The 25,634-nt window shown below is 42.9% G+C and overlaps 1 protein-coding gene across 2 annotated transcripts in view; it reads right to left on the reverse strand.

The window, feature by feature from the left end:
- Positions 1 to 22,827, reverse strand: part of UBA2 (ubiquitin like modifier activating enzyme 2) — a 41,040-nt gene extending 18,213 nt beyond the window's left edge. The window contains exons 1-9 of one of the 2 annotated variants that reach the window (XM_012438487.3): positions 22,690 to 22,827; positions 20,253 to 20,336; positions 18,406 to 18,476; positions 16,920 to 16,984; positions 15,025 to 15,125; positions 12,030 to 12,151; positions 8,972 to 9,039; positions 7,795 to 7,916; positions 1,629 to 1,728 (exon numbers count right to left, since the gene is read on the reverse strand). In XM_012438487.3, coding sequence (XP_012293910.1) covers positions 1,629 to 1,728; positions 7,795 to 7,916; positions 8,972 to 9,039; positions 12,030 to 12,151; positions 15,025 to 15,125; positions 16,920 to 16,984; positions 18,406 to 18,476; positions 20,253 to 20,336; positions 22,690 to 22,827 — 871 coding nt within the window. Of the gene's footprint in view, positions 1 to 1,628; positions 1,729 to 7,794; positions 7,917 to 8,971; positions 9,040 to 12,029; positions 12,152 to 15,024; positions 15,126 to 16,919; positions 16,985 to 18,405; positions 18,477 to 20,252; positions 20,337 to 22,029; positions 22,048 to 22,689 lie in introns of those variants that run through there. The other variant, XM_012438494.3, reaches the window with a different exon arrangement.
- Positions 22,828 to 25,634: the final 2,807 nt, after the last annotated feature.

Raw genomic sequence — 25,634 nt, forward strand, 5'->3', positions numbered from 1 at the left:
ACCTGTACAAGAAAACTGTTAAAGTTGAGATAGAAAAGGTTCAAGACCACATCAGAACCTCACAGGATTACTGGGAGATTTGAAGATATAATGTAGATAAGATGATAAATAAGCATTATGCCCACCACCTAGTGAGCACTCAGTAAGCGGATGCTATTAAAGTCATAATTAAATGTGTTTGATTACTATCCCATATTACTGAGAACTGCTCCAAAATGATATCCCAAGTCTCCCGGGATCTTTTCAGTTTCAATGGGTGCTATATTGCTGTGCATAAATTATTCCTAATACAGTTCAGATAAGAGAGAGACAAGTAGTATTGAAAGGGAGAAAGCACCCACTACAACAGTTTTCTTTCCTACATTAAAATTTTTACAATGTGTTGGGCACAGTGGCACACAGTACCAGCTATTCAAGAAGCTGAGGCAGGAGGATCACTTAAGCCCTGGAGTCCAGGGATGCCATGTGCTATGACAGCTTGTGAACAGCCACTGCACTCTAATCTGGGCAATACAACAAGACTGTACCTCAAAAAACTTTTCATTTTTAAAAATTAAAAAAATTTAAATTGAAAATGTGTTTCCAGATTAAATCTTAAAGAGATAATCACAAGGGCACAAAGATGTACCTAAATAGGCCGGGCATGGTGGCTCACCCCTGTAATCCCAGAACTTTGGGAGGCCAAGGTGGGTAGATCACTTCAGGTCAGGAGTTCGAGACCAGTCTGGTCAACATGCTGAAAACCTGTCGCTACTAAAAATAAAAAAATTAGCTGGGTGTGGTGGTGGGTGACTGTAATCCCAGCTAATCAGGAGGCTGAGGCAAGAGAATCGCTTGAACCTGGGAGGCGAAGGTTGCAGAGAGCTGAGACTATACCACTGCCCTCCAGCCTGGGCAATAGTGTGAGACTAAGTTTCAAAAAAAAAAAAAAAGAGGTATATAAATATATAGTGATCTCAAAACTTTATTTAAGGGAAAATATAAAAATACTATGTTTTAATCAGTAAGAGACTAGTTAACTATACAGACTGACAAAAACAATTCAGAGTTTATCAATAGTATGATTCCATTTACACAGCGTATACAAGACTGCCTGTGGACTGCACAGAGTGGACCACCAGAACACTCCTGAAAATGTTATTAGTGGGTATTTCTCTAGTGTGGGACTTCAGTGACTTTTGTTCTTCATACTTTTTTGCATTGATTGAATGTATAAAGACATACCATTTTTCTTTTACTTTTTCTTTTTTTGAGATGGAGTCTCACTCTGTCACCTAGGCTGGAGTGCAGTGGCACAATCTTGGCTCACTGCAGCCTCTACCTCCCAGGTTCAAGTGATTCTCTTGCCTCAGCCTCTGGAGTGGCTGGGACTACAGGTGCATGCCACTACACCAGGCTAATTTTCGTATTTTTAGTAGACACGGGGTTTCACTATGCTGGCCAGGCTGGTCTTCAACTCTTGACCTTGTGATCTGCCCGCCTCAGCCTCCCAAAGTGCTGGGATTACAGGCCTGAGCCACTGGGCTGGGCCAGTCATCATTTTCAACCAACAGGGCTATACAAAGAATTCAGGCGAGGACATTTCCAGCTTAGGTATTTCCAAGACTAAAATAAAATGTATTCTTTACCTTGACTTTGTACTTCAGCCCAGTCCAACGGAACTGGAGGTTTCCTTTTCCGCCATAGTTTGTCCATTGTCAACAGATACCTGATGTCATCTTTAAAAAGCTTAAAAAAGAAAGAAAGATCCCATGAACCCTACAATTCCTAATTGATAAGATACAAGAAAATTTCATTGCTGATCTATTATATTACACTGTGAAATCTTATTTAAAGACACATGTCATATACCAGCAGCATAAAAATTTCCAAAAGGAAAAACATTTGTAAAAGGAAGTTCTAACAGAATCACTACATTGCAAACAGTAAAGGCTGGGCGCGGTGGCTCATGCCTGTAATCCCAGCACTTTGGGAAGCCGAGGCAGGCGGATCATGAGGTCAAGAGATTGAGACCGTCCTGGCCAACATGGTGAAACACTGTCTCTACTAAAAATACAAAAATTAGCCGGGCGTGGTGGCACAGGCTTGTGATCCAAGCTACTCAGGAGGCTGAGGTTGCAGTGAGCTGAGATTGCGCCACTGCACTCCAGCCTGGCAACAGAGCAAGACTCTGTCTCAAAAAAAAAAAAAAAAAAAAAAGAAAGAAAGAAAGAAAGAAAACAGTGAAATGCAGAAGTACTCTGGGGAGCCCTGAACTATGCTGACTGCCCCTGCCTTCCTTCCTAAGTCACCTCTCCAAGAGCTCCCCTAAAACTCCAAAGATCAGTCTGAAGCATAATCATACAAATAAATGTACACCAGCTCCGCAGGAACTACAGACAATCACTGAGCCTAGGATTACCAGTCAGCAACACCTCTGAGCTCATGGGGACATACCAATCAAGTATACACATTTTAAAACTAAAGTGCTTAACAACAGAACTTCTGAACTGTGGTATCTTTAAAATGTGCCCTCCCCTCCAAAAATAACCCACAGAAACGAAACAAGAGCAAAAATAAAACATAAAAACCCCAAACACACAATTATTACAAAAATGAAAACTTTACAACAAGCAGATTGAGAAACTATTACATGAAAAGATGTGCTAGAACTTCATGTGATTTTAATATCTTTTTCCTTATCTGTATTTTCCACTGTTGATTAATTTATCTAACACATTTATTGCTGGTATCAAGTAAGAATCAAGATTTGGCTATATTTAAAAATCATAGCCATTTCTATCAAAATATACTCAATCCACCAATACTAATTGAGCATCCTTAATCTTTAGAGAATAAGCCGAATATACAAATAATCAGAATATAATTCAGTGTGAATATAGCAAAGTCTTTACTAATATAAAGATTCTATTTTATCTAAGAAATAAGTAAAGTGTCTCCTTGAGATAGCAACAAGTGAAATGGGTACAAAGGCAGGGAGATGAATCCACTATGACTTGGGTAACAAATGTGGCTGGAAACATTTTGTAGAGGATTTTGAAGACTTGAACTGATAGTTTTCTAAGGCTAAATGCCACCTCTTTTTCTTTGATTCAACTATTACTAAATATTAGGAGCCCCTCAGAGTTCTGTACTGAGCCATCTTTTCATTCTAACCTCTGTGGTGTATCATGTCCATTTCCAGTAGTTAACCACATCTATAAACCTAGGAATTCCAGTCACATCCCTAGTTGAAACCACTCTACTTTCCTCCCAATCCCTATACACACATCTACTTCCCAACTAACTTATATCAGAGAATAGTGCCTCTGTTCTTTGACCTGCCCAGGCTGGAGTGCAGTGGTGTGACCACAGCTCACTGATGTCTCAACCTCTTGAGCTCAAGTGATACTCCTATCTCAGCCTCCCAAGTAACTGGGGACCACAGGCTCATGCCACCACATCTGGCTATTTTTTTTTTTTTTTTTTTTTGGTAGAGATGGGGTGTTGCTATGGTTACCCAGCCTGGTCTCAAGCTCCTGGCCTCCAGTATCCTCCGACCTTGGCCTACCAAAGTGCTGGGATTACAGGTGTAAGCCACAGTGCCCAGCCAGGTACCATTTTTTATTCCACTGATCTTCACCATATACATCCAAAGTCCTGTTAAGTCTACTTCTCCTCCATGCTCCAATGGGAGTACAGACAGCTGTACTCCAGATTGTTCTGGCATTGCACAACTCCAGGGGCACTGTCCCAGATTGGTTATAATATGAACATCAGGTCCTAGGGTGGTACGTGCATGCCCTCTATGCCCTTATAGTGATCCTGTAAGACTACCTTTCAATGGATTCCCACTGACTTACTATAAGGTTCTTAACAAGGCCTAGAAAGTCTGCCTGATTTGACCTCAACTTATCTCTCCAGTCATTCTTTTTCCCACTCTTCCCCTTAATAGGATTTATGTCAGTTTTCCAACAGAGTTTCCTTGTACATACTGTACCCTATTCTGACTCTTATTCTTTCAAGTCTTGGGCTCAAATGTCACCTCCTTTAGAAAGCCTCTTCTGAAGCCTCTCCCTAGCAACATCTGAAATGGGTATACAAGCCAGGAGATGAGTCCATTAGATGCTACTCATTATTAAAGGGCTGTAAAGTATCTGAACTTAATGTCATTAAAACTCTGAAGCTGAGATTTATTGTTCAATGTTTGACTTCTCATCTAGACTGTGAGCTCCCTCTAAAAAGCAAGGGTTCTGTAAATCCCCTGTACTTAAAATAGTGTCTAGCACACAGCAGATGTTTAAAATTATCTGCTGAACAACAGATTGGAGATGCACTTCAGAATTTTCTGGCATTCAAATGTTGCTCAGATTGAAATGGAAATCAGGGTACCAGTTTGGAAGATACTGCTGTTGCCCACATCAAAGTTTACTGCATTTTAAGCATAATCAACATAAAAAGCATTGTGATGTTACTCAGTGTCAGCTTGACTGAAGGATACAAGTACCAATCCTGGGTGTGTCTGTGAGGGTGTTGCCCAAAGACATTAACATTTGAGTCAGTGGGCTGGGAAAAGCAGACCCACTCTTAATCTACGTAGGCACCATCTAATCAGCTGCCATCGAGGCTAGAATATACAGCAGGCAGAAAAAAAAAAACATGAAAAGAATAGACTGGCCTAGCCTCCCAGCCTACATCTTTCCCCCATGCTGGATGCTTCCTGCCCTGAAACATCGAATTCCAAGTTCTTCAGTTTTGAGACTGGCTCTCCTTGCTCTTCAGCTTGCAGATGGGCATACTGTGGGACCCTGTGATCGTGTCAGTTAATATTTAATAAATGCCCCTTTATATATATACCTATCCTACTAGTTCTGTCCCTCTAGAGAATTCTGACTAATAGAATCACATTTTTGAAAAGGGTTGTAGTGAAAAATAAATACAAGAGGCCTAAGAAAGTCAACAGCGGGCCGCGCGGTGGCCCACGCCTGTAATCCCAGCACTTTGGGAGGCCGAGGCGGGTGGATCACGAGGTCAAGAGATCGAGACCATCCTGGTCAACATGGTGAAACCCCGTCTCTACTAAAAATACAAAAAATTAGCTGGGCAGGGTGGCATGTGCCTGTAATCCCAGCTACTCAGGAGGCTGAGGCAGGAGAACTGCCTGAACCCAGGAGGCGGAGGTTGCAGTGAGCCGAGATCGTGCCATTGCACTCCAGCCTGGGTAACAAAAGCAAAACTCAGTCTCCAAAAAAAAAGTCAACAGCGGGCAGGGCAAGGTGGCTCACACCTGTAATCCCAGCACTTTGGGAAGCAGAGGCAGGTGGATCACCTGAGGTTAGGAGTTCGAGATCAGCCTGGCCAACATGGTGAAACTCTGGATCTACTAAAAATACAAAAATTAGCCAGGCGTGCTTGAGGGTGCCTGTAATCCCACCTACTCAGGAGGCTGAGGTAGGAGAATAGCTTGAACCTGGGAGGCAGAGGTTGCGCTGAGCTGAGATCATATCACTGCACTGCAGCCTGGGCAACAGAGCAAGACTGTCTCAAAAAAAAAAAAAAAAAAAAAAAAAAGTCGGTCAACATGTGACATCTCTTACCACTGAGGAAATGAGGTGAAATACAAGCTGGGGAGAGCAGTATGCCATTTGCTTAAGATAGCAGCACCTGCGCATGTTGGAAAGCAGACAAAAGAAACCAAGGAAAAAAAATCATCCAAGACACAGGGCAGAGACGAAAATACTATTGAAAGTAAAATCCCATGTGGAAGAGTTAGCCTTTACTGAAAGTGGTTTCTCTCTAGCAGAAAAAAAAAAAAAAAAAGATAAAAGAGTTTTCAGTGGGCTGGGCACAGTGGCTCACACCTACAATCCCAGCACTCTGGAAGGCCGAGGCGGGCAGATCACAAGATCAAGAGATTGAGACCATCCTGGCCAACATGGTGAAACCCTGTCTCTACTAAAAATACAAAAATCAGCTGGGTATGGTGGCGCGCATGGGATTTCAGTCTCTCTATTTACTAGTCCCAGCTACTTGGGAGGCTGAGGCAAAAGAATCATTTCAACCTGGGAGGCGGAGGATGCAGTGAGCAGAGATCGTGCCACTGCGCTGCAGCCTGGCAATAGAGCAAGACTCTTTCTCAAAAAAAAAAAAAAAAAAAAAAAAGAATAAATAACTGGGCGTGGTTGTGTACACCTGTAGTCCCAGTTTCTTAGAAGGATGAGGCAGGAGAATAGCTTCAACCTGGGAGGCAAAGGTTGCAGTGAGGCAAGATTGTGCCACTGCACTCCAGCCTTGTACAAATGAGACTCCATCTCAAAAACAAAACAAACAAACAAAAAACAGAGTTTTCAGTGATGTGGAACATTCTCTCAACAGGTAAATTATGTCCAATGGCTTTAAACCTGTTAATACATCCTTAAGGTCATCTGCTTAGTGAGAGTTGCAAGAATACTGAGGCAGTTTGATAAGAGCTGAGAAAGTTTTAAGTATCTACTGGAATAAACTTGCTAGGGGCTAGGCTCAGTGGTTCATGCCTGTAATCCCAGCACTCATGGAGGCAGAGGCTGGAGGATCACTTGAACCAGGAGTTTGAGATCTGCCTGGGCAACATAGTGAGACCCCATTCTCCATAAAAAGAAAAAAAAAAAGACCAAAACAAAACAAAACAAAACAAAACAAACAAAAAACACCCACATACATACAACTTGCTAGGGAGTCAAGACAGAACAAAAAAAAATTTTTTTTTTGAGTCTCACTCTGTTGCCCAGGCTGGAGTGCAGTGACGCGATCTCAGCTCGCCTCCTGGGTTCTCAGCCTTCAAGTAGCTGGGACTACAGGCGCATGCTGCCACGCCCAGCTAATTTTTTGTATTTTAGAAGAGCCGAGGTTTCACTGTGTTGCCCAGGCTGGTCTCGAACTCCTAAGCTCAGGCAATCTGCCTGCCTCAGCCTCCCAATGTGCTGGGATTACAGGCGTGAGCCACTGTGCCCAGCCCAAAAAAACTTTTAAACACTGACCTCATGGTCTAGATGAACAATAATTATGGAGACCCAATCAAAACAATCTCATAGATTTCTCTAGAAATATTCAACAAGCAAATAATATATACTGATGAAAAGGGATTTCACCAAGAACAAGGGGCTTACGGCGTTCAAGGGCAATTTAGGACAAATGTCAGTCAAACTGCTAATAGAAGACAGGAGCAGGAAATAAAAGCGAAGATGAAGCCAGGCGAGGTGGCTGCCTGTTTGGGAGGCCGAGGTGGGCAGATCACTTGAGGTCAGGAATTCATGACCAGCCTGGCCAACGTGGTGAGACACCACCTCTACTAAAAATACAAAATTAGCTGGGCATGGTGGTACACACCTGTAATCCCAGCTACTCAGGAGGATGTGGCAGGAGAACTGCTTGAACCTAGAAGGCGGAGGTTGCAGTGAGCTGAGAACATGCCACAGCACTCCAGCCTGGGTGACAACAGCGAGACTCCGTCTCAGAAAAAAAGTGAAGATGAGAAGCAGCAGGAAAACCAAGAAGTTCTGTAAAAAGTGAGGGAAGAAAAGACAACTAAGAAGGTATGCAAGTAAGCCTCTAATTTTACCTCCTATTTAGATGTTATACTAACAGATTTAGTAGAGATGCTAACATTTTAAAAATTGCATATCCGGACCGCAATAATCATTTTATCAGGACATCACGAGGCATATACACAGAAGCTTAATTGAATTTTATGAACTATTTTAAAACACGCAGAACTAGAACAATACATCTATGCACAACAATACATCTACCCACAATTATAAAAAAAGTAAATCTAACCTTGGTAAAAAGTTTAACTGGATCATATCCAGTTGATTTAGCCCATTCCTTAGTGGAAATACGTTTAATGTCACCATCTTCATTAGATGCTCTAGCTCTGGCTTCAGCTTCTGTTGGTTCCCCTACAAAACAATCATCATTTTATTTTCAATTGTAATAAATGTAGAACTGAACTCTTACTCAGCTTTGGGAATAAAAAGAGAGTCGCTCATGGAAATCCCCAAATGCAACATACTCTTGAGTTCAAGGGAAAAAGAAAATAACACGCTTATCAGCAACTTTTTATATCTCAGTTTCTTTCTTTCTTGTTTTTGGAGACAGAGTCTTGCTCTGTCAACCAGGCTGGAGTGTAATGTCAAGATCTCAGCTCACTGCAGCCTCTACCTCCTGGGCTCAAGCCATCTTCCTGTCTCAGCCTCACGAGTAGTTGGGACTATAGGTGCACAGCATTATGCCTGGCTGATTTTTGTAGAGACAAGGTTTTGCCATGTTGGCCAGGCTGGTCTCGAACTCCTGACTTCAAGCAATCCATCTGCTTCAGCCTCTCAAAATGCTGGGATTACTGGCGTGAATCATCTCACCTGGCCTGCTGTACCTCAGTTTCTGAAAGCTACACATAAAACAGTTCAAAGCACAGACCAATTATGAGATCTAGGAACAATTTGCAGCTCTATTACACTTGTAAAATTTCTCTTCACCTTGATTTCCTTTTTAGTAACCTAAAATTACATTTTTTTGTAAAACATTGTTTTAGCCAGGCTTGGTGGCTTATGCCTGTTATCCCAGCACTTTGGGAGGCTGAGGCTGGTGGATCACCTGAGGCCTGGCATTTCAGACAAGCCTGGAGAACATGGTGAAATCCTGTCTCTACTAAAAATACAAAAATTAGCTAGGTGCAGTGACAGGCCCCTGTAATCCCACTACTTGGGAGGCTGAGGCAGGAGAATCGCTTGAACCTAGGAGGTGGAGGCTGCAGTAAGCCAAGATCATACCACTGTACTCCAGCCTGGGCGACAAGAGCAAAACTGTCTCAAAAAAAAAAAAAAAAATTAAATAACACGTTAAACATACGTTACCTAGCACATATAGCAAATTTTTCCCCTTAAGCTACCAAAATTAAATCAACAAAATAAAGATAACAGTCGCTAATAAAACATATGCCAAATAATTTACTCACAGGCAGCTTCAGGGTCAGCTCTGTCAGGAGATACTTCTTGATCAGCATCTTCTTCCCCAAACAACTGGCTATAATTTAAGAATAGTAAATACTTATGTACAAAAAAGCATTCTGAACAAACACCTAATTATTCCAAATGTTTAGCAGAGATAAAGAGTGAACGACTAGCTGGGCACAGTGGCTGACGCCTGTAATCCCAGCACTTTGGGAGGCCGAGGCAGGCAGATCACGAGGTCAGGAGTTCGGACCAACCTGACCAACATGGTGAAACCTCGTCTCTACTAAAAACACCAAAATCAGCCAGGGGTGGTGGTGTGTGCCTGTAATCCCATCTACTCAGGAGGCTGAGGCAGGAGAATCGCTTGAACCCAGGAGGCAGAGGTTGCAGTGAGCTGAGATGGTGCCACTGTACTCCAGCCTGGGTGACAGAGCAAGACTCTGTCTCCAGAAAAGAAAAAAAAAAAAAAAAAAGAATGAACAACTGATAAATGACTATAAATTTAAAAGTATTAACACAATGTGCTGAGCTTGCATCCTAATGTGAACAGCAATGCAAGCAAGGTCAAATTTTAGCAGGCCTACAACCATCAGTGATCCCCTACAACTATCAGTGAGGATCTATACATTTTAATGTTCAAATCTCTACTCAAGAAACAACTGAGCGGTTTTCACTTACAACCTGGATAACATTCTAACACCAGAATAATGTTTGTGAAGTACACCTGCAGCTACCTGTTCAACGAACATCACCATACTGCCATGTGCAGAGTCCTGATCTAGGGGACAGAAATTCGGCAATGAACAAGATACCTTTCTTTCATGGTAGTATAGCTCTTTACTGCTGAATAGTCTTAACAAACAAATTTGAAGGTATTAAACTGAGATTCTCTTTTATTAATAAAGTTATCCTAAAAACTGTTTAATAACTTGTGGATTTAAGTTTCCAGTATTTCCTTAAGTATATGACTAACAAAAGTCATCTTATAGAAATCCTTGGTACAACCCCCCACCCAAGTATAATTTCAAAGCTCTAATATTCACTCCCAACAAGGGCATGTAACACTTGCTAAAATTAATGCTCTGCCAACTAGTGAGTGCAAAATAGTAGACAACCCCTAACTTACAATGGCTCCACCTATGATTTTTCTATTTTACAATAGGTTAACTAAGGTATTAAAATGCATTTTTGGCTGGGCATGGTGGCTCATGCCTGTAATTCCAGCATTTTGGGAGGCCGAGGTGGGTGGATCACCTGAGGTCAGGAGTTCGAGACCAGCCTGGCCAACCTGGTGAAACCCCAACAATACTAAAAATACAAAAATTAGCCAGGCATGGTGGTGGGCTCCTGTAATCTCAGCTACTCAGGAGACTGAGGCAGCAGAATCACTAGAACCTGGGAGGTACTAATTTTTGTACTTTTGGTAGAAATGGGGTTTCACCATGTTGTTGAGACTGGTCTCAAACTTGGGGCCTCAAGTGATCCACCCACCTGAACTTTTGTCATGAAATGGTATTTGCTAAATTTTATCAAATGCTTTTTCTACATCTATGAAAATTATATAGTTTCTCTATTTTTTTTTTTTTGAGACAGAGTTTCACTCTTGTTGCCCAGGCTGGAGTGCCATGGCGCAATCTTGGCTCACCGCAATCTCCGATTCTTAGATTCAAGCTATTCTCCTGCCTCAGCCTCCCAAGTACCTGGGATTACAGGCATGTGCCACCACGCCCAGCTAATTTTGTATTTTTAGTAGAGACAGGGTTTCTCCATGTTGGTCAGGCTGGTCTTGAACTCCTGACCTCAAGTGATCCACCCATCTTGGCCTCCCAAAGTGCTGGGATTACAGGAGTGAGCCACTGGTGCCCGGCCGTTTCTCTTTAATTTATTAACGAGTGAATGATGTTTACAGATTTTCTAGTTTAAACCTTGCTTGTATTCCTGAATAAACACACTGGGTCATGGTACACTTTTTATTTTATATGACTCTAAATCCATATGCTATTTCTTTTTTTTTTGAGATGGAGTCTCGCTCTGTCACCCAGGCTGGAGTGCGGTGGTACAACCTCTGCCTCCTGGGTTCAAGCAGTTCTCTTGCCTCAGCCTCCTGAGTAGCTGGGATTACAGGCACCCGCCACCACATCCAGCTAATTTTTGTATTTTTAGTAGAGATGGAGTTTTGCCACGTTGGCCAGACTGGTCTCAAACTCCTGACCTCGGGTGATCCACCCACCTCAGCCTCCCAAAGTGCTGGGATTACAGGTGTAAGCCATCGCGCCTGGCCCCATATGCTAATATTTTATATAGGATTTTTGCATCTATTATTTATGTGTGAGACTGACTAGCAATTTTTTCTTATGCCATAATGGCCCTGACAGGTTTTGCTATCAAAAACATTTGCTAGCCTCATAACATGAGCTAAGCAGTATTCCGTTTTAAATATTCCTTGGGGAGATTTCAGCAAAGATTATAATATACTCTTTGCAAGTTTAGTGAAATGAATCTAAAAAAATCACACAGGTTTGGTGCATTATTTAGAAGAATTTAAACTATTATGTTTCTCTAAGGTACAGTGCTATATTCAGGCTTTCTATTTCCTTTTGAGTTTTTTTTTTTTTTTTTTGAGACAGAGTCTCATGCTGTCCCCCAGGCGGGAGTGCAGTAGTGCCATCTCCACTCACTTCAACCTCCACCTTCTGGGTTCAAGTGGTTCTCATGGCTCAGTCTCCTGAGTAGCTGAGATTATAGGGCCACCACCATGTGCAGCTAATTTTTATATTTTTAGTAGAGACGGGGCTGGGGGTTGGCCAAGCTGGTGTCGAACTCCTGACCTTCAGGTGATCCGACCACTTCAGCCTCCCAAAGTGCTGAGACTACAGGCATGAGCCACCGTGCCAAGCTGGCTGAATTTAACCTAGAAAACACTACAAGAAATCTACTAAAGCGTCCCTTCACCCTATTTAAACATCCTAAGTTCAATCTCTTCAAGAAAATTAAATAAAAACAACTCCATTTTCCATCACCAGTACCAAAAAGCATGCCAAGAAATATACACACTCTTACTTGAACAAGTACTTTGCCCAAACGATGCAATGTATAGGTTCTGAAGGTGTGTTACGAATTGTACAGCCAGGAAAGGTTCTCTGGGTTGGCTTAGGATGACATTCATAACACTCAGTCACACCCTACAAAGTCAGAATATGGGAAAAATAGTTACTCCATTATGGTAGTTTCTCAACATTATAAGGTAATATAAACACTCATTCATCTATATTCCAACTAGGTTTTATGTTGTCAAGAAATTTTAAAGTATTAGTAACTCCAAAATCCCTATTTTATGATAAACTAACATAAAAGCTAATTGAATCTACCAGTCACAGCTAAGGCTGTGCCAGGACTCCACTGCCTGGCTCAGTGAACAAGATCTACAAGCCAAATAAAAAGTATTACACTTGGGCCGGGCGCGGTGGCTCACGTCTGTAATCCCAGCACTTTGGGAGGCCGAGGCGGGTGGATCACGAAGTCAAGAAATCGAGACCGTCCTGGTCAACATGGTGAAACCCTGTCTCTACTAAAAATACAAAAAATTAGCTGGGCATGGTGGCGCGTGCCTGTAATCCCAGCTACTCAGGAGGCTGAGGCAGGAGAATTGCCTGAACCCAGGAGGCGGAGGTTGCGGTGAGCCGAGATCACGCCATTGCACTCCAGCCTGGGTAACAAGAGCAAAACTCCGTCTTAAAAACAAAAAAAAAAAGTATTACACTTGAGTTTACCTTGATTGCACTAAACAGAAAAACTACTGGAAAGACAAACAGCAGCTTTCCAACAAATTACTTCTGAACGTTGTAAATGTTATTTAAATATTATTCACAGTCATATCCTTGCATTTTTTTCTGAGCAAAACTAAGTGGGTCTTGCGAATATTAACCATATTCTTGTAATCCCCTGTAAATTAAACTAAACGTTAATTTTAAGATAGAACTACGTACACAGAAAAATCCTATGTATTACTAAACCATATACTCTTCATTTTACTGATATACTTTTTTTTGGGAGGGAGATGGAGTCTCGCTCTATTGTCCAGGCTGGAGTGCAGTGGTGTGATCTTGGTTCACTGCAACCTCTGCCTCCCAGGTTCAAGCCATTCTCCTGCCTCAGCCTCTTGAATAGCTGGGATTATAGGTGTCTGCCATCATGCCTGGCTAATTTTTTTATTTTTAGTAGAGACGGGGTTTCACGACGTTGGCCAGGTTAGTCTTGAACTCCTGACTTCATGGATCTGCCTACCTCAGCCTCTCAAAGTATTAGGATTACAGGCGTGAGCCACTGCACCCAGCCCATTTTATTGATATACATCCAAGTTTAAAGTTATAATTTAAGGGATTTATGCCTTCGACGAAGTTTATGACACCTGAGACAACTTTTCAAAACTATCAAATAAATAATCTTTCATCATCTCAGATATTCCTAACTTCAGTCTTTTTTTTAAAGACAGGATCTCTCACCTGAGGTCAGAAGTTCGAGACCAACCTGGCTAACATGGTGAAACCCCATTTCTAGTAAAAATACAAAATTAGCCAGGTGTAGCAGTACCTGTCTGTAATCCCAGCTACTCAGGAGGCTGAGGCACAAGAATGGCCTGAACCTGGGAGGCAGAGGTTGCAGTGACCCGAGATTGCGCCACTGCACTCCAGCCTGGGCGACAAGAGTAAAACTCCATCTCAAAATATTTTTAAAAATAAATAATAAAATAAAGACAAGATCTCACTCTATCACCCAGGTTGGAGTGTAGTGGTGTGATCATAACTCAGAGCAGCTAAAACTGTCAAATACTGTTTTTTTTTTCTTCCTAAGGCGTCAGCAAAATACTATTTCAACATAAAAATTGCAGCAGACTTAGTTTTCTCCGAAACACCATTTCTGATGCCCTCAATCATCCAATATGCTTTCTTGAGGGTAGGCACACAACATGCAGTCATGAGACTCATATTGCAATGCCGACAGATAACTTCCGCCTAGATCTGTCAATAGATACTGAAGGCCTGCACTTATTTAACAATTTAATACATACTGACATACACAATGGTCTTTTGTAGAATGGTATTGAATAAGGTTCCAAGAATAACATTTAACAGTTAAAATAAATGAAGCCAAATTTCTAACATGGATAAGCTGCCAAAAAAATATCAAGAGACAACCAGCAAATGTTAAATACAGTATAATTCTCTTTCTATAGTTTCAAAACGTGGAAAACAATCCTGAAATGTATCTACAATATTTAATTTCTTGAACGGAAAGAAGATCGATCTGTACAGCAAATGAAGCTGTGTTGAGGTTTTAAAAACTAAGGTATGAACACAAAAGTATTTTGCTCTATTATTCTCTAGTTGTATTTAAATGTTTGAAATACTTCACAAATATACCCCTAAAAAGTTTTCAAAGTTCTCTTCCACTCTATAAACCCAGACTCTTTTAGACAATAGAATGTTTTTTTTTTGAGATAAGAGTTTCACTCTTGTTGCCCAGGCTAAAGTATAATGGCACAATCTCAGCTCACTGCAAGCTCTACCTCCTGGGCTCAAGCAATTCTCCTGCCTTGACCTCCCAAGTAGCTGGGACTACAGGTGCACACCACCATGCCTGGCTAATTTTTTGTATTTTCAGTAGAGACTAGGTTTCACCATGTTGGCCAGGCTGGTCTCGAACTCCTGACCTCAGGTGATCCACCTGCCTCAGCCTCCCAAAATGTTGGGATTACAGGTGTGAGCCACCGTACCTGGCCAACAAAAAGAAATTTTTGATGCCTGGTAGATCATACTTATCAGTCTAAGGATTTTAATACACAAGTTAAACGAAACAAAATGGCAGAGCTGGAAGATTTCCTTACCCATAGTCTTTTAGGCACCTTTACAGAATTTGAAGTTTTATATGAGCATAAAAATCCTTACCTTTTGGATATCCATGTGCTCATTTTATATAAAAACAAAGTTTATTTCCTCCCCCTTGAAGTTTCCAAATAAATATTTGGGAAGTTAAAAAAAATTAAACTTTTCTTTACCTTTTTGATAGTAGTTACTTGTCCAAGGTACCCAGCAGTTCCACTTTCAATAAGAGGAACATCAGCTGCCAGGCACATTCTATTAACATGGTTTCGAGCAGCTAGAAGTAAAAAAACAGTATGAGTTTTTGAAAAATCAAATTAGTTATCTTTAATTAGGATGACACAGACCCAAAACTATCACATTGACTTCATTTTTTGTTCAATTTTCTTTCTTGCTTTCTTTCTTTTTTGAGACAGTCTCGCACTGTTGCCCAGGCTGTAGTGCAGTGGCACAATCTTGGCTCAGTGCAATCTCCACCTCCTGGGTTCAAGCAATTCTCCTGCCTCAGCCTCTCAAGTAGCTGGGACTATAGGCGTGCAACACCACGCCCAGCTAATATATATTTTTTTGTATTTTTAGTAGAGACAGGGTTTCACCATGTTGGCCAGGATGGTCTTGATCTCCTGACCTTGTGATCTGCCCACCTTGGCCTCCCAAAGTGCTGGGATTACAGGTGTGAGCCACCGCACCCAGTCGTACAATTTTCTTATGGATAGGGCCAGAGTAATACAACTGCTAATTATAGACATTTAAGCGATATTCATTTAGCAAAATATCAAACACATAGAATTTATATCACAAATTTACCCCAGAAAAAGCACCCAGAGAAACACATGATTTTAAAAACCCACAGTGCCATCTTTCTCTTCTATTTCTGCACCTTACACAAAACATCGCTTCAAGGTATTCCTTAACTCACCATTATTCTAATATAATTATCTGATAATACACAATAGAAGTGAAGGCAGAATGTAGAATACCAATTTGGAACTATTAAAGTAGTTTAAGGCTAGGAAAAAAGAGGAGTCAGGTTAAGAGAGTAATTCCACACTGGCAGCAGTGGCTCACCCCCAAAATCTCAGCATTTTCAGAGTCTGAGATGGGAGGACTGCTTGAAGCCAGGAGTTCCAGACCAGCCTGGGCAACAAAGCAAGACTTCATCTCTACAAAAATAAAAATAAAAGAATTTAGCTGGGTGTGGTGGCACATTGACTGTAGTCTTAGCTACTGCAGAGTTGAGGCAAGAATATCACCTGAGCCCATCTGAAGGCTGCAGTGAGTTATGATCACACCACTGCACTCTAGCCTGGGCAACAGTGAGACCCCCCTGACCAGCCTTAAAAAATATATAAAAGTAATTTTGACTTTTCCTTCTGTTTTTTATTTTGGTATTTCTTGCCCAGCTTGTTGCAAACTCACTTGACAGATATACTTTTACATGTTCAAGTAATTACAGGCAAAAATATCACTGAAGCATTTCTGCCCCACCCTCCAGTCATTTTTTTTTTTTTTTTTTCCCAGACAGGATTGAACTCTGTTACCCACGCTGGAGTGCAGTGGTGTGATCCAGGCTCACTGCAACCTCTGCCTCCTGGGTTCAAGCCATTCTCACACCTCAGCCTTTGAAGAAGCTGGGACTACAGGCATATGCCACCACACTGGCTAATTTTTGTGTTTTTTGGTAGAGACAAGGTTTCACCATGTTGGCCAGGCTGGTCTTGAACTCCTGACCTCAAGTGATCCTCCTGCCTTGGCCTCTCAAAGTGCTGGGATCAAAGGCATGAGCCACTGTGCCCAGCCACAGTCACACTTTTTGAGAGCTTTTCAATTCAATTTTGTTTATACCTTTTGGAAGAAATGCAGAGAATATGATAGCTAAATTCCTGCCTGGAATAAGTCATTTCTATATAAAACTGCACTCAGTGGGGGAGCTTTAAACTTGATCACTTCCATTCCGTCTTTTAATTTCTAAATCACAAGTAAATAGTCTTAATAAATATTAAATTTGTAAACCAATTTGATATGGGGAACAGGAAATACTGAGAAATTGAAAGTATTAAAATAATCTCACCTCTGTTATCCAAAGCATTCATAACCAATATAAACTGTCGAAAAAATTCCACATTATAGTCAGGGCTACAAAACAAAATAAAAAAGGTCACCAAAACAACTGGCCTTCCACATGATCTTTGCAGTATAATAAACAGTTCTGAAAAAACATAAGTGTAAACAAAACTGATATTAGGATTATATGCCATATAAATAGTAAGGTTTGACTGTTTCCAAACATAAGCAGATATTAAAGAAATTATTTCCCTCAAATTCCTATCATTTTTGGCCAGCTACCTAGGGCACCAGAGAACGATCTCAAACTGGCAGAAAGATGGCATGACTTCCACTAGTCCCACTAGGCCTTCTTTGGGCAGCGAGTGCCTGGGAACACATCAAGAACATATTCCCAGGATCTGCCTGGCTTCTGGCTTCACTTCACATAAGGATCAGGCAAGGTTCAGGCCCCTAGGGTCTCTGCTTTTAGCAGCACTGGGAAACCAACACAGGGTAAGGAGGTTACAGGGCTATAGGCAGGTTCAGAGAGTAAACATCCAGTCATTAAAAAACAAGCTGGAGACACAAATGCTCTGAGAAAGTATAAGTACCTCAATTCCAGTACCTCAAACAAGGATTATTTTTAATACCATTTACTTGTGAGCTAAACTACCATAAATAATGGACAATTTCGGCCCACAGTTCCTTTGCTCCAACACCTCCAAAATTATATATTTACTTTATTTCTCTTTAGTGAGATGAATATATTTATGTACTGTCAATACTACTGCCCTACCACAATTCCAAGTGCTATACTACAGAAGTCAGAGTTCTAATAAACAGATTATTTTAGGAGGGAACTTTTTTTTTTTGAGACAGAGTCTTGCTCTGTTGCCAGGTTGGAGTGCAATGGTGCAATCTTGGCTCCCTGCAACCTCTGCCTCCTGGGTTCGAGGGATTTTCTTGCCTCAGCTTCCCAAGTAGCTGGGACTACAGGTGTGTAACACCACGCCCAGCTAACTTTTGTATTTTAAGTAGAGACGGGGTTTCACCATGTTGGCCAGGATGGTCTTGATCTCTTGACCCCGTGATCCGCCCGCCTCAGCCTCCCAAAGTGCTGGGATTACAGGCGTGAGCCACCGCGCCCGGCCTGGGAAGGAACCTTTTAAACAGAAAAAGGCAAACACTTTAGAAAAGTCTGAATCATCATAAATAAGGATATTTCATAGTTTAAAGTATCTTCTTACTTAAGGCAAGAATATAAGGTCTTTATAAATTTCCAAGTAACTTATTTATTAAAAGTATTACAATATCTCACTGCTTATCTAAATCATTCAAACCATTTATTTATGAACTGGTAGAAAGAATGTTACTTTGTGAGCAGAAATTACAACTATTTAATAATTCTAGAAAAATCATTTTTAAAAAGCTGAATGACTTTGAGCTTATATATTTGTCTTACAAAACCCTTATACTTTACACAACTTTGCAATGTAATCATTAGAGCATACTTCATAATGCTGTCATGGTAGGCAACGATATTAGCTTTAGGGTAAAACTGCAGTACACTTTCCTTGGCAACCTGAAAAAATAAACAACACTGAATTACTACAACATTTCTGTTCCTATCAGAAATCTGCTTCTGGAAGCCACAATGCTGTTGTTTATCTACTTACATAGTACCTTATTCATATTAAACACCAAAGAAGTCAAAAAATGTGACAAAATTGCATTAGGATTAAGCTACACACATTTTATACCCTATACTTATAACAGGACCGCCCCACCCAACCCATGTACCACTAAACACACTTCTACATGAATGGCAAGCTTCAGCAAATATACAACATGAAGTAACCAAGTGTCATTCATTCACTCACTTAAAGTATTTACTGAGCATCTTGTATGTACCAGGAACTATATAATGTACATGTTGAGCAAGAGAGACAATAATCAAATAGCCATCCAGGTAAGTTTACGAACCGTGATGATAAATGACATGAAAATGATAGGAAAAGGCCAGGCATGGTAGCTCATGCCTGTAATCCCAGCACTTGGGAGACAAAGGTGGGAGGATCCCTTGTGGTCAGGAGTTCTAGGCTGCAGTGAGCCATGACCACCATATCACTGCAATTCCAGCCTGGGTGACAGAGACTCTATCTCAAACAAACAAAAACAAAAACCAGAAAATGATAGGAAAAGTCAAAGTTGTTATGAGAGAAATACCAACCTGACTTTAGTCTAAAAGGTTTTGGAAAGTACTCCTGGAGAAGGAAGCCAAAAGATGAAAAGGAAAAACAAGTGGGGGTTTGCCAAACAGGCCGAAAGACAGGCAAAAGGAAAAGATGTTTTAAGACTCTGAAACAGTCAGGCGCAGTGGCTCCCGCCTGTAATCTCAGCATTCTGGGAGGCCAAGGCGGGCGGATCACCTGAGGTTGGGAGTTTGAGACCAGCCTAACCAACACAGAGAAACCCCGTCTCTACTAAGAAAAACACAAAAAATTAGCCGGGCTTGGTGGCGCATGCCTGTAATTCTAGCTACTCAGGAAGCTGAGGCAGGAGAATCACTTGAGCCCGGGAGGCAGAGGCAGAGGTTGCGGTGAGCGGAGATTGAGCCATTGCACTCCAGCCTGAGCAACAATATTGAAACTCTGTCTCAAAATAAAAAAGAAGACTCTGAATCAGCCCGGCATGGTGGCTCACACCAGTAATCCCAGCACTTTGGGAAGCTGAGGCAGGTCAGGAGTTTGAGACCAGCCTGGCCAACATGGTGAAATCCTGTCTCTATACTAAAGATATAAAAAATTAGCCAGACGTGGTGGCGCACACCTGTGATCCCAGCTACTCAGGAGGCTGAGGCAGGAGAATAACTTGAACCCAGGAGGCAGAGACTGCAGGCAGCCGAGATCACGCCACTGCAATCCAGCTTAGGGGACAGAGCAAGACTTCATGGGGGTTGGGGGAGACTCTGAATCACCAAGGAACATTAAAAAAACTAAACAAAGGTCAGGGGAAACTGTCTTGTTTCAACGAGGACAGCAGCATAGGCTGTAGCTCCTCTAGCCCCCAAACACAGCAGTAGTCAACCTCTAGGGGATGTAGGAATATAAAGTGCATCCTAAGTAACCATTAGAAACTTAAATATGAAGAGGCCATGAAAGTCACACTATTCATGGATGATTTCCTTTTTAGACCAAAAAAGAAGGGTTTAATCTTTAGTCCTTTACTTGATATATTTTTATCCTTCACAGTCCCTGAGCCCATTTTTTCCCTCCTACAGGACAGGTAGAATTAATCTGGTATCACAAACAGAAGCTCCATCAAAGAATTATAGAAATGGTATGAGAAATATAGTTACCTGTGCCTTTGATCTTCCAACATGTTTCTTTTGAAACAAAAACTGTCTGTTGAGGTTGCTGACATCAATAGTATCCAGATCAATCTACAAATGCATAAACCCCAGATAAATGACAAAAGTTCTGGTACGTTTAAGCTGTATCACTACCCTCAGCATCTATAATCCAGAACCTTTGATATATGCTACATTAGTGGAGAAAACATTTTTCGAATCCGCCATACCAAAATTATTAAACTGATAAAGAATAATTTAACGCATGTAAAAATCTAGATTTAATGGCAGAGATAATCTTCTCAAAAATACTTTGAAAAGGATGGCATTTTTTGTTTAATCATCCTGGCAAATATTTCAGGAAATTCCTTGGATGCCATAAAAATACATGTAAATTTATTTACAATATATGTGCTGTTGACCAGGCTCAGTGGCTCACACCTGTAATCCCAGCACTTTGAGAGGCCAAGGTGGGCAGATCACCTGAGGTCGGGAGTTCGAGACCAGCCTGGCCAACATGGAGAAACCCTGTCTCTAGCAGAAAATACAAAATTAGCCGGGCGTGGTGGTGAATGCCTATAATCCCAGCTACTCAGGAGGCTGAGACAGGAGAATTGCTTGAATCCAGGAGGTGGAGGTTGCAGTGGGCCGAGATTGAGCCATTGCACTCCAGCCTGGGCAACAAGAGTGAAACTCTTTCAAAAACAACAACAACAACAAAAAAAAAAAAACGAAGAAAAAATATATATGGGCTGTCAAGGTAAACACTAACTGAAAATATTTCTCTGGGCTGGGAGTGGTGGCTTACACCTACAATCCCAATACTTTGGGAGACAAAGCGAGAAAACGGATCGAGCCCAGGCGTTCAAGTCCAGTCTAAGCAACATAGTGAGACCCGGTGACTACAAGAAATAGAACAATTAAAATTAGCGGGCATGGTGGCACATGCCTGTAGTCGCAGCTACTTGGAAGTCTGAGGTGAGAGGATCACTGGAGCGTGGTAGGCAGGGGTTGCAGTGAGCTGAGATCCTACCACTGCACACCTGCCTAGGCGACAGAGTGAGACCCTGTCTCAAAAAACAAAAAAGTATTTCTCTATCAATCTAATTACTCTATCAAATACAAAATATTAAATTTAACTGTGCTCTGATCTTTTTCTTCATTTTTCTTGAGACAGGGTCTCACTCTGTTGCCCAGGCTGCAGTGCAGTGGTGCAAACACAGTTCACTGCAGCCTCGACCTCTCAGGCTCAATCGATCCTCCAGACACAGCCTCCTGGGTAGCTGGGACCACAGGTGCACACCACCATACCCAGCTAACTTTTATTTTTTTTTTGGTAGAGACGGGGTTTCCCTATGTTGCCCTAGTTGTGTTCTTTTTCTTGAATGACACATGGCAAACATTTACTGAATTTTTGCTGCCTCCCTTAATTCATCTTCATCCTTACACAATTTCCTTTACTATTAACCTGAGAACTGTGAAAGGAAACTTTTACACATGGTTAGTGTCATGTTTTAAATGTGATCTAATTTTTGCTTAAATATATAATATATAAAGGAAAGAAACAATGATTCAGTAGGCCAGCTCTACTTTTTTGTTCATTTCATGTTTCCACTAGCCCTTAAAACACTTTCAACTCACACCCAAGGGCCAGGTAACATCTCCAATCTCTAGAAAGTTTGCATTAGTAGAAACAACTTGATTCAAAATAGCACTGGCTTCTTGTCAGTGTACACCAATGCAAAGGGCACAATACTAACGTCTTTAATGAAACAAGCGAGTGTACCATCTACTGCGAGAGCAATGACAGTCACGCAGCCTACGGGAGCCTTGCCACTCGCTCCGTGATCCAGGGTAAGTTACTCAACTCCATTGCGTCTCCCTTTCCTCATCTGTTAAAAATAAAGCACGGTGGAAACAGCGTTTGCACTCCTCGGGTGGTGTGAAGAGGGAGCGCGTTCTGTGTGTAAACCCGCTCGCGATCAGTGCTCGGGACGCGTTGGTCGCTATCACCACCATCCTCCGCCCTGGGTCGTTACTTCAGAGCTAGGAGGGCGACCTCCAAATTGAAGTTACAATATCCGCGAGGGACTCGGCCCTCTTCCGCATCCCCTAGCAGTCGGGGATTTGTTTTGAAGCGAGGATACAAGGCGGCTTCACGCCCTAGAAGCGCCACACATTGGCGCTGCCGGGGAGGCGGGGGCACACGGCCTCCTTGGCGTCCGGAGCCGGCCCAGCGAGCAGAGGCCCGCCCCGTCCCCAAAGAACAGTCCCCTCCCGCGAGAGGCCACAACCCGGACCTCTCGGCTTGCCCTCGGCCCGCAACTTCGGTCCCAGGCTAGGGGCCCCGAGCCTCAGAGCCACGAGAGTTCCAGAACCCCCGAACCCCGGCCCCCGCACCACAGCCCGCCATTCAACCGCGCGCGCGCGCGCGCCTGGGCCTCACCAGGTCGATGTGAGAGAAGCCGGTGAGCACGAGGTTCTTGAGGAGCTCGCAGCCAATGCCGCCCGCGCCCACCACCAGCACTCGGCCCCCTGCCACCGCCTCAGCCAGCTCCCGGGGCAGCCCCCGCGACAGTGCCATGGCGGGACAACCACGAGCGCGGCAGAGGCGGAGGCGGGAGAACCGAGCCTCGGCCGGAAGCGGGTGGGGGAAGGGCGGCCCGGCTTCCGCTCCTGCGCACTGTGGCCTCCAGCAGTCACAGGCGGGGTCCGGCGGGCCAGACCTAGCAGTGCTTAACGCTCCAGGCGCGGGCCTGATCTTGCAAAAACCTGGCGACCTCCCACTGAGGCCGGCTGTGTTATTCCCACAGCAGCACAGGCTCGCCATCAGGCCTAAAAAGTCCAAGGGTCGCCTTCTAACCTGGGGTTTCAACTCCCAACCAAGACTTCCGTACAGGTTAGAAAACTGATACTCCTATACGTAAAGAGCTCTTACAAATTAACAAGAGTCACCCCCCAAAAAAATATAGGCAAAGGATGTGAACAGGAAACTCACAAATAATTGGACAATATGATCAATAAGCCTATCAATCAAAATATAAACCATGTGTTGTACTGGCCCTAGCATAGAAAGTCAACACCAAGACAAAAGTATGCTAAATTGCAGGGTCTTTATTGCCGGCGGCCACGGAGGACTCGCGTCTCTCCAACCCGTGGCCCCGGAAGAAGGGTGTCAAGACCTTTTATACCCGTAAAATCACCTCGGGAGTGAGGGTGAGGGGTGGGGGTGGGAGTGAGGGGCTTCAGACGTTCCGAGGGCTAGTGGATTCTGTAAATCACCTCCTGGGCAAAGAAGAGGGTGAGGGACTCCGGACATTCCGAGGGCCAGGGGACTTTTGACATTCTGATTATTACTTAAGCGATTCACAAAAGTTAAGATAAGCATTTGTTTACACATTGTCTGGGTAGGGTGGAAATCACAGTCCTTAATTACTTATTACAAGTCGCAGGGCCAAGATGGCATGGGTTTGGACTGCTTGCCTGTCACATTTGGGTTACGAGAGCAGTTTCAATAGAAAGCCGAGGTATGGTTGAGGTATGCAGTTTTATGAGGCTTTTACCATGTCACACATGCAAGAATCGTTTGAACCCTGGAGGTGGAGGTTAGAGTGAGCCAAGATCGCCCGACTGCATTCCAGCCTGGGCAACAGATCTACACTCTATCTCAAAAAAAAAAAAAAAAAGTAAACCACCAGGCGCAGTGGCTCACGCCTGTAATCCCAACACTTTGGGGCGCCAAGGAGGGCGGATCATGAAGTCAGAAGTTCGAAACCTGCCTGACCAACATGGTGAAACCCCATCTCTACTACAAATACAAAAATTAGCTGGGCATGGTGGCGTGTGTCTGTAATCCCAGCTCTCAGGAGGCTGAGCCAGGAGAATGGCTTGAACCCAGGAGGCGGAGGTTGCAGTGAGCCAAGATTGTGCCACAGCACTACAGCCTGGGCAACAGAGCGAGACTCCATCTCAAAAAAAAATTGTAAACCATTCACAATGGTATTAAGATTTTCACCAGCCGGGCGCTGTGGCTCATGCCTGTAATCCCAATGGCAGGCTGAGGTGGGCGGATCATGAAGTCAGGAGTTCGAGACCAGCCTGACCAGCATGGTGAAACACCATCTCTACTAAAAATACAAAAATTAGCTGGGCGTGGTGGAGCATGCCTGTACTCTCACCTACTCAGGAGGCTAAGGCAGGAGAATTGTTTGAACCCAGGAGGCAGAGGTTGCAGTGAGCCAAGATCGCAGCACTGCACTCCAGCCTGGGCAACAGAGCGAGACAGTCTCAAAAAAACAACAACAACAACAGCCAGGCGTGGTGGCACAAGCCTTTAGTCCCAACTACTCAGGAGGGTGAGGCAGGAGAATTGCTTGAACCCAGGAGGTGGAGTTTGCACCACTGCACTCCACCTACTAAACTGGTAGAAGGAAAAAAAATAACACTTATCAAGGGATTGAGAAACAACCATTCTCACACTCCAGGTAAGGATTCCAAAGCAAAACTTCTCCAGAGGGCGTGGTGGCTTGCACTTGTAGTCCCAAGCTACTCAGGAGGCTAAGGCAGGAGGATCATATGAGTCTGGGAGGTCAAGGCTGAAGTGAGCTATGACCTCACTACTGCACTCCAGCCTGAGAGAGAGAGAGAGCAAGACCCTGTCTTGGCAAGAAACAAAACAAAACCTAAAATTGTGCACAACTTTTGACTTATTCATTCCAATTCTAGGAAACTGTCCTGTAGCAGTTATCACTGATTAAAAAATAAAATATAGCTATAGGGATGGTTATCATGGGAATAAAAATTGGAAAAAACAAGTGGTTAAAAATTGTATAAAGTGGCCGGGCGCGGTGGCTCACGCCTGTAATCCCAGCACTTTGGAAGGCCGAGGTGGGTGGATCATGAGGTCAAGAGATCGAGACCATCCTGGTCAACATGGTGAAACCCCGTCTCTACTAAAAATACAAAAAATTAGCTGGGCATGGTGGCGCGTGCCTGTAATCACAGCTACTCAGGAGGCTGAGGCAAGAAAATTGCCTGAACCCAGGAGGCGGAGGTTGCGGTGAGCCGAGATCGCGCCATTGCACTCCAGCCTGGGTAACAAGAGTGAAACTCCGTCTCAAAAAAAAAAAAATTGTATAAAGCTTTTGATGTATATTTTAAAAATGCTTTACAGCAATTATCAATTATGTTGTGGGAAAAATATTAATGGGGAAATGCTCCAAATATAATGTTAAATGCAAAAGAGAAAACCCCACCCCATGATCACCTGGACCTCATTATCCTCATCTACACAGGCAGCACATGTCTGAACATGGCTGGGAATGTTTTTATACTGCTGTTATGGGGCTGAAGAAGGGAAAGGGTTGATAATGTTAAAAGTAAATAAAGAAA

This window comes from Aotus nancymaae, unplaced genomic scaffold, assembly GCF_030222135.1.
Source record: "Aotus nancymaae isolate 86718 unplaced genomic scaffold, 86718_ANA_hifiasm-v0.15.2.pri h1tg000028l, whole genome shotgun sequence".
NCBI classification, from domain to species: domain Eukaryota; kingdom Metazoa; phylum Chordata; class Mammalia; order Primates; family Aotidae; genus Aotus; species Aotus nancymaae.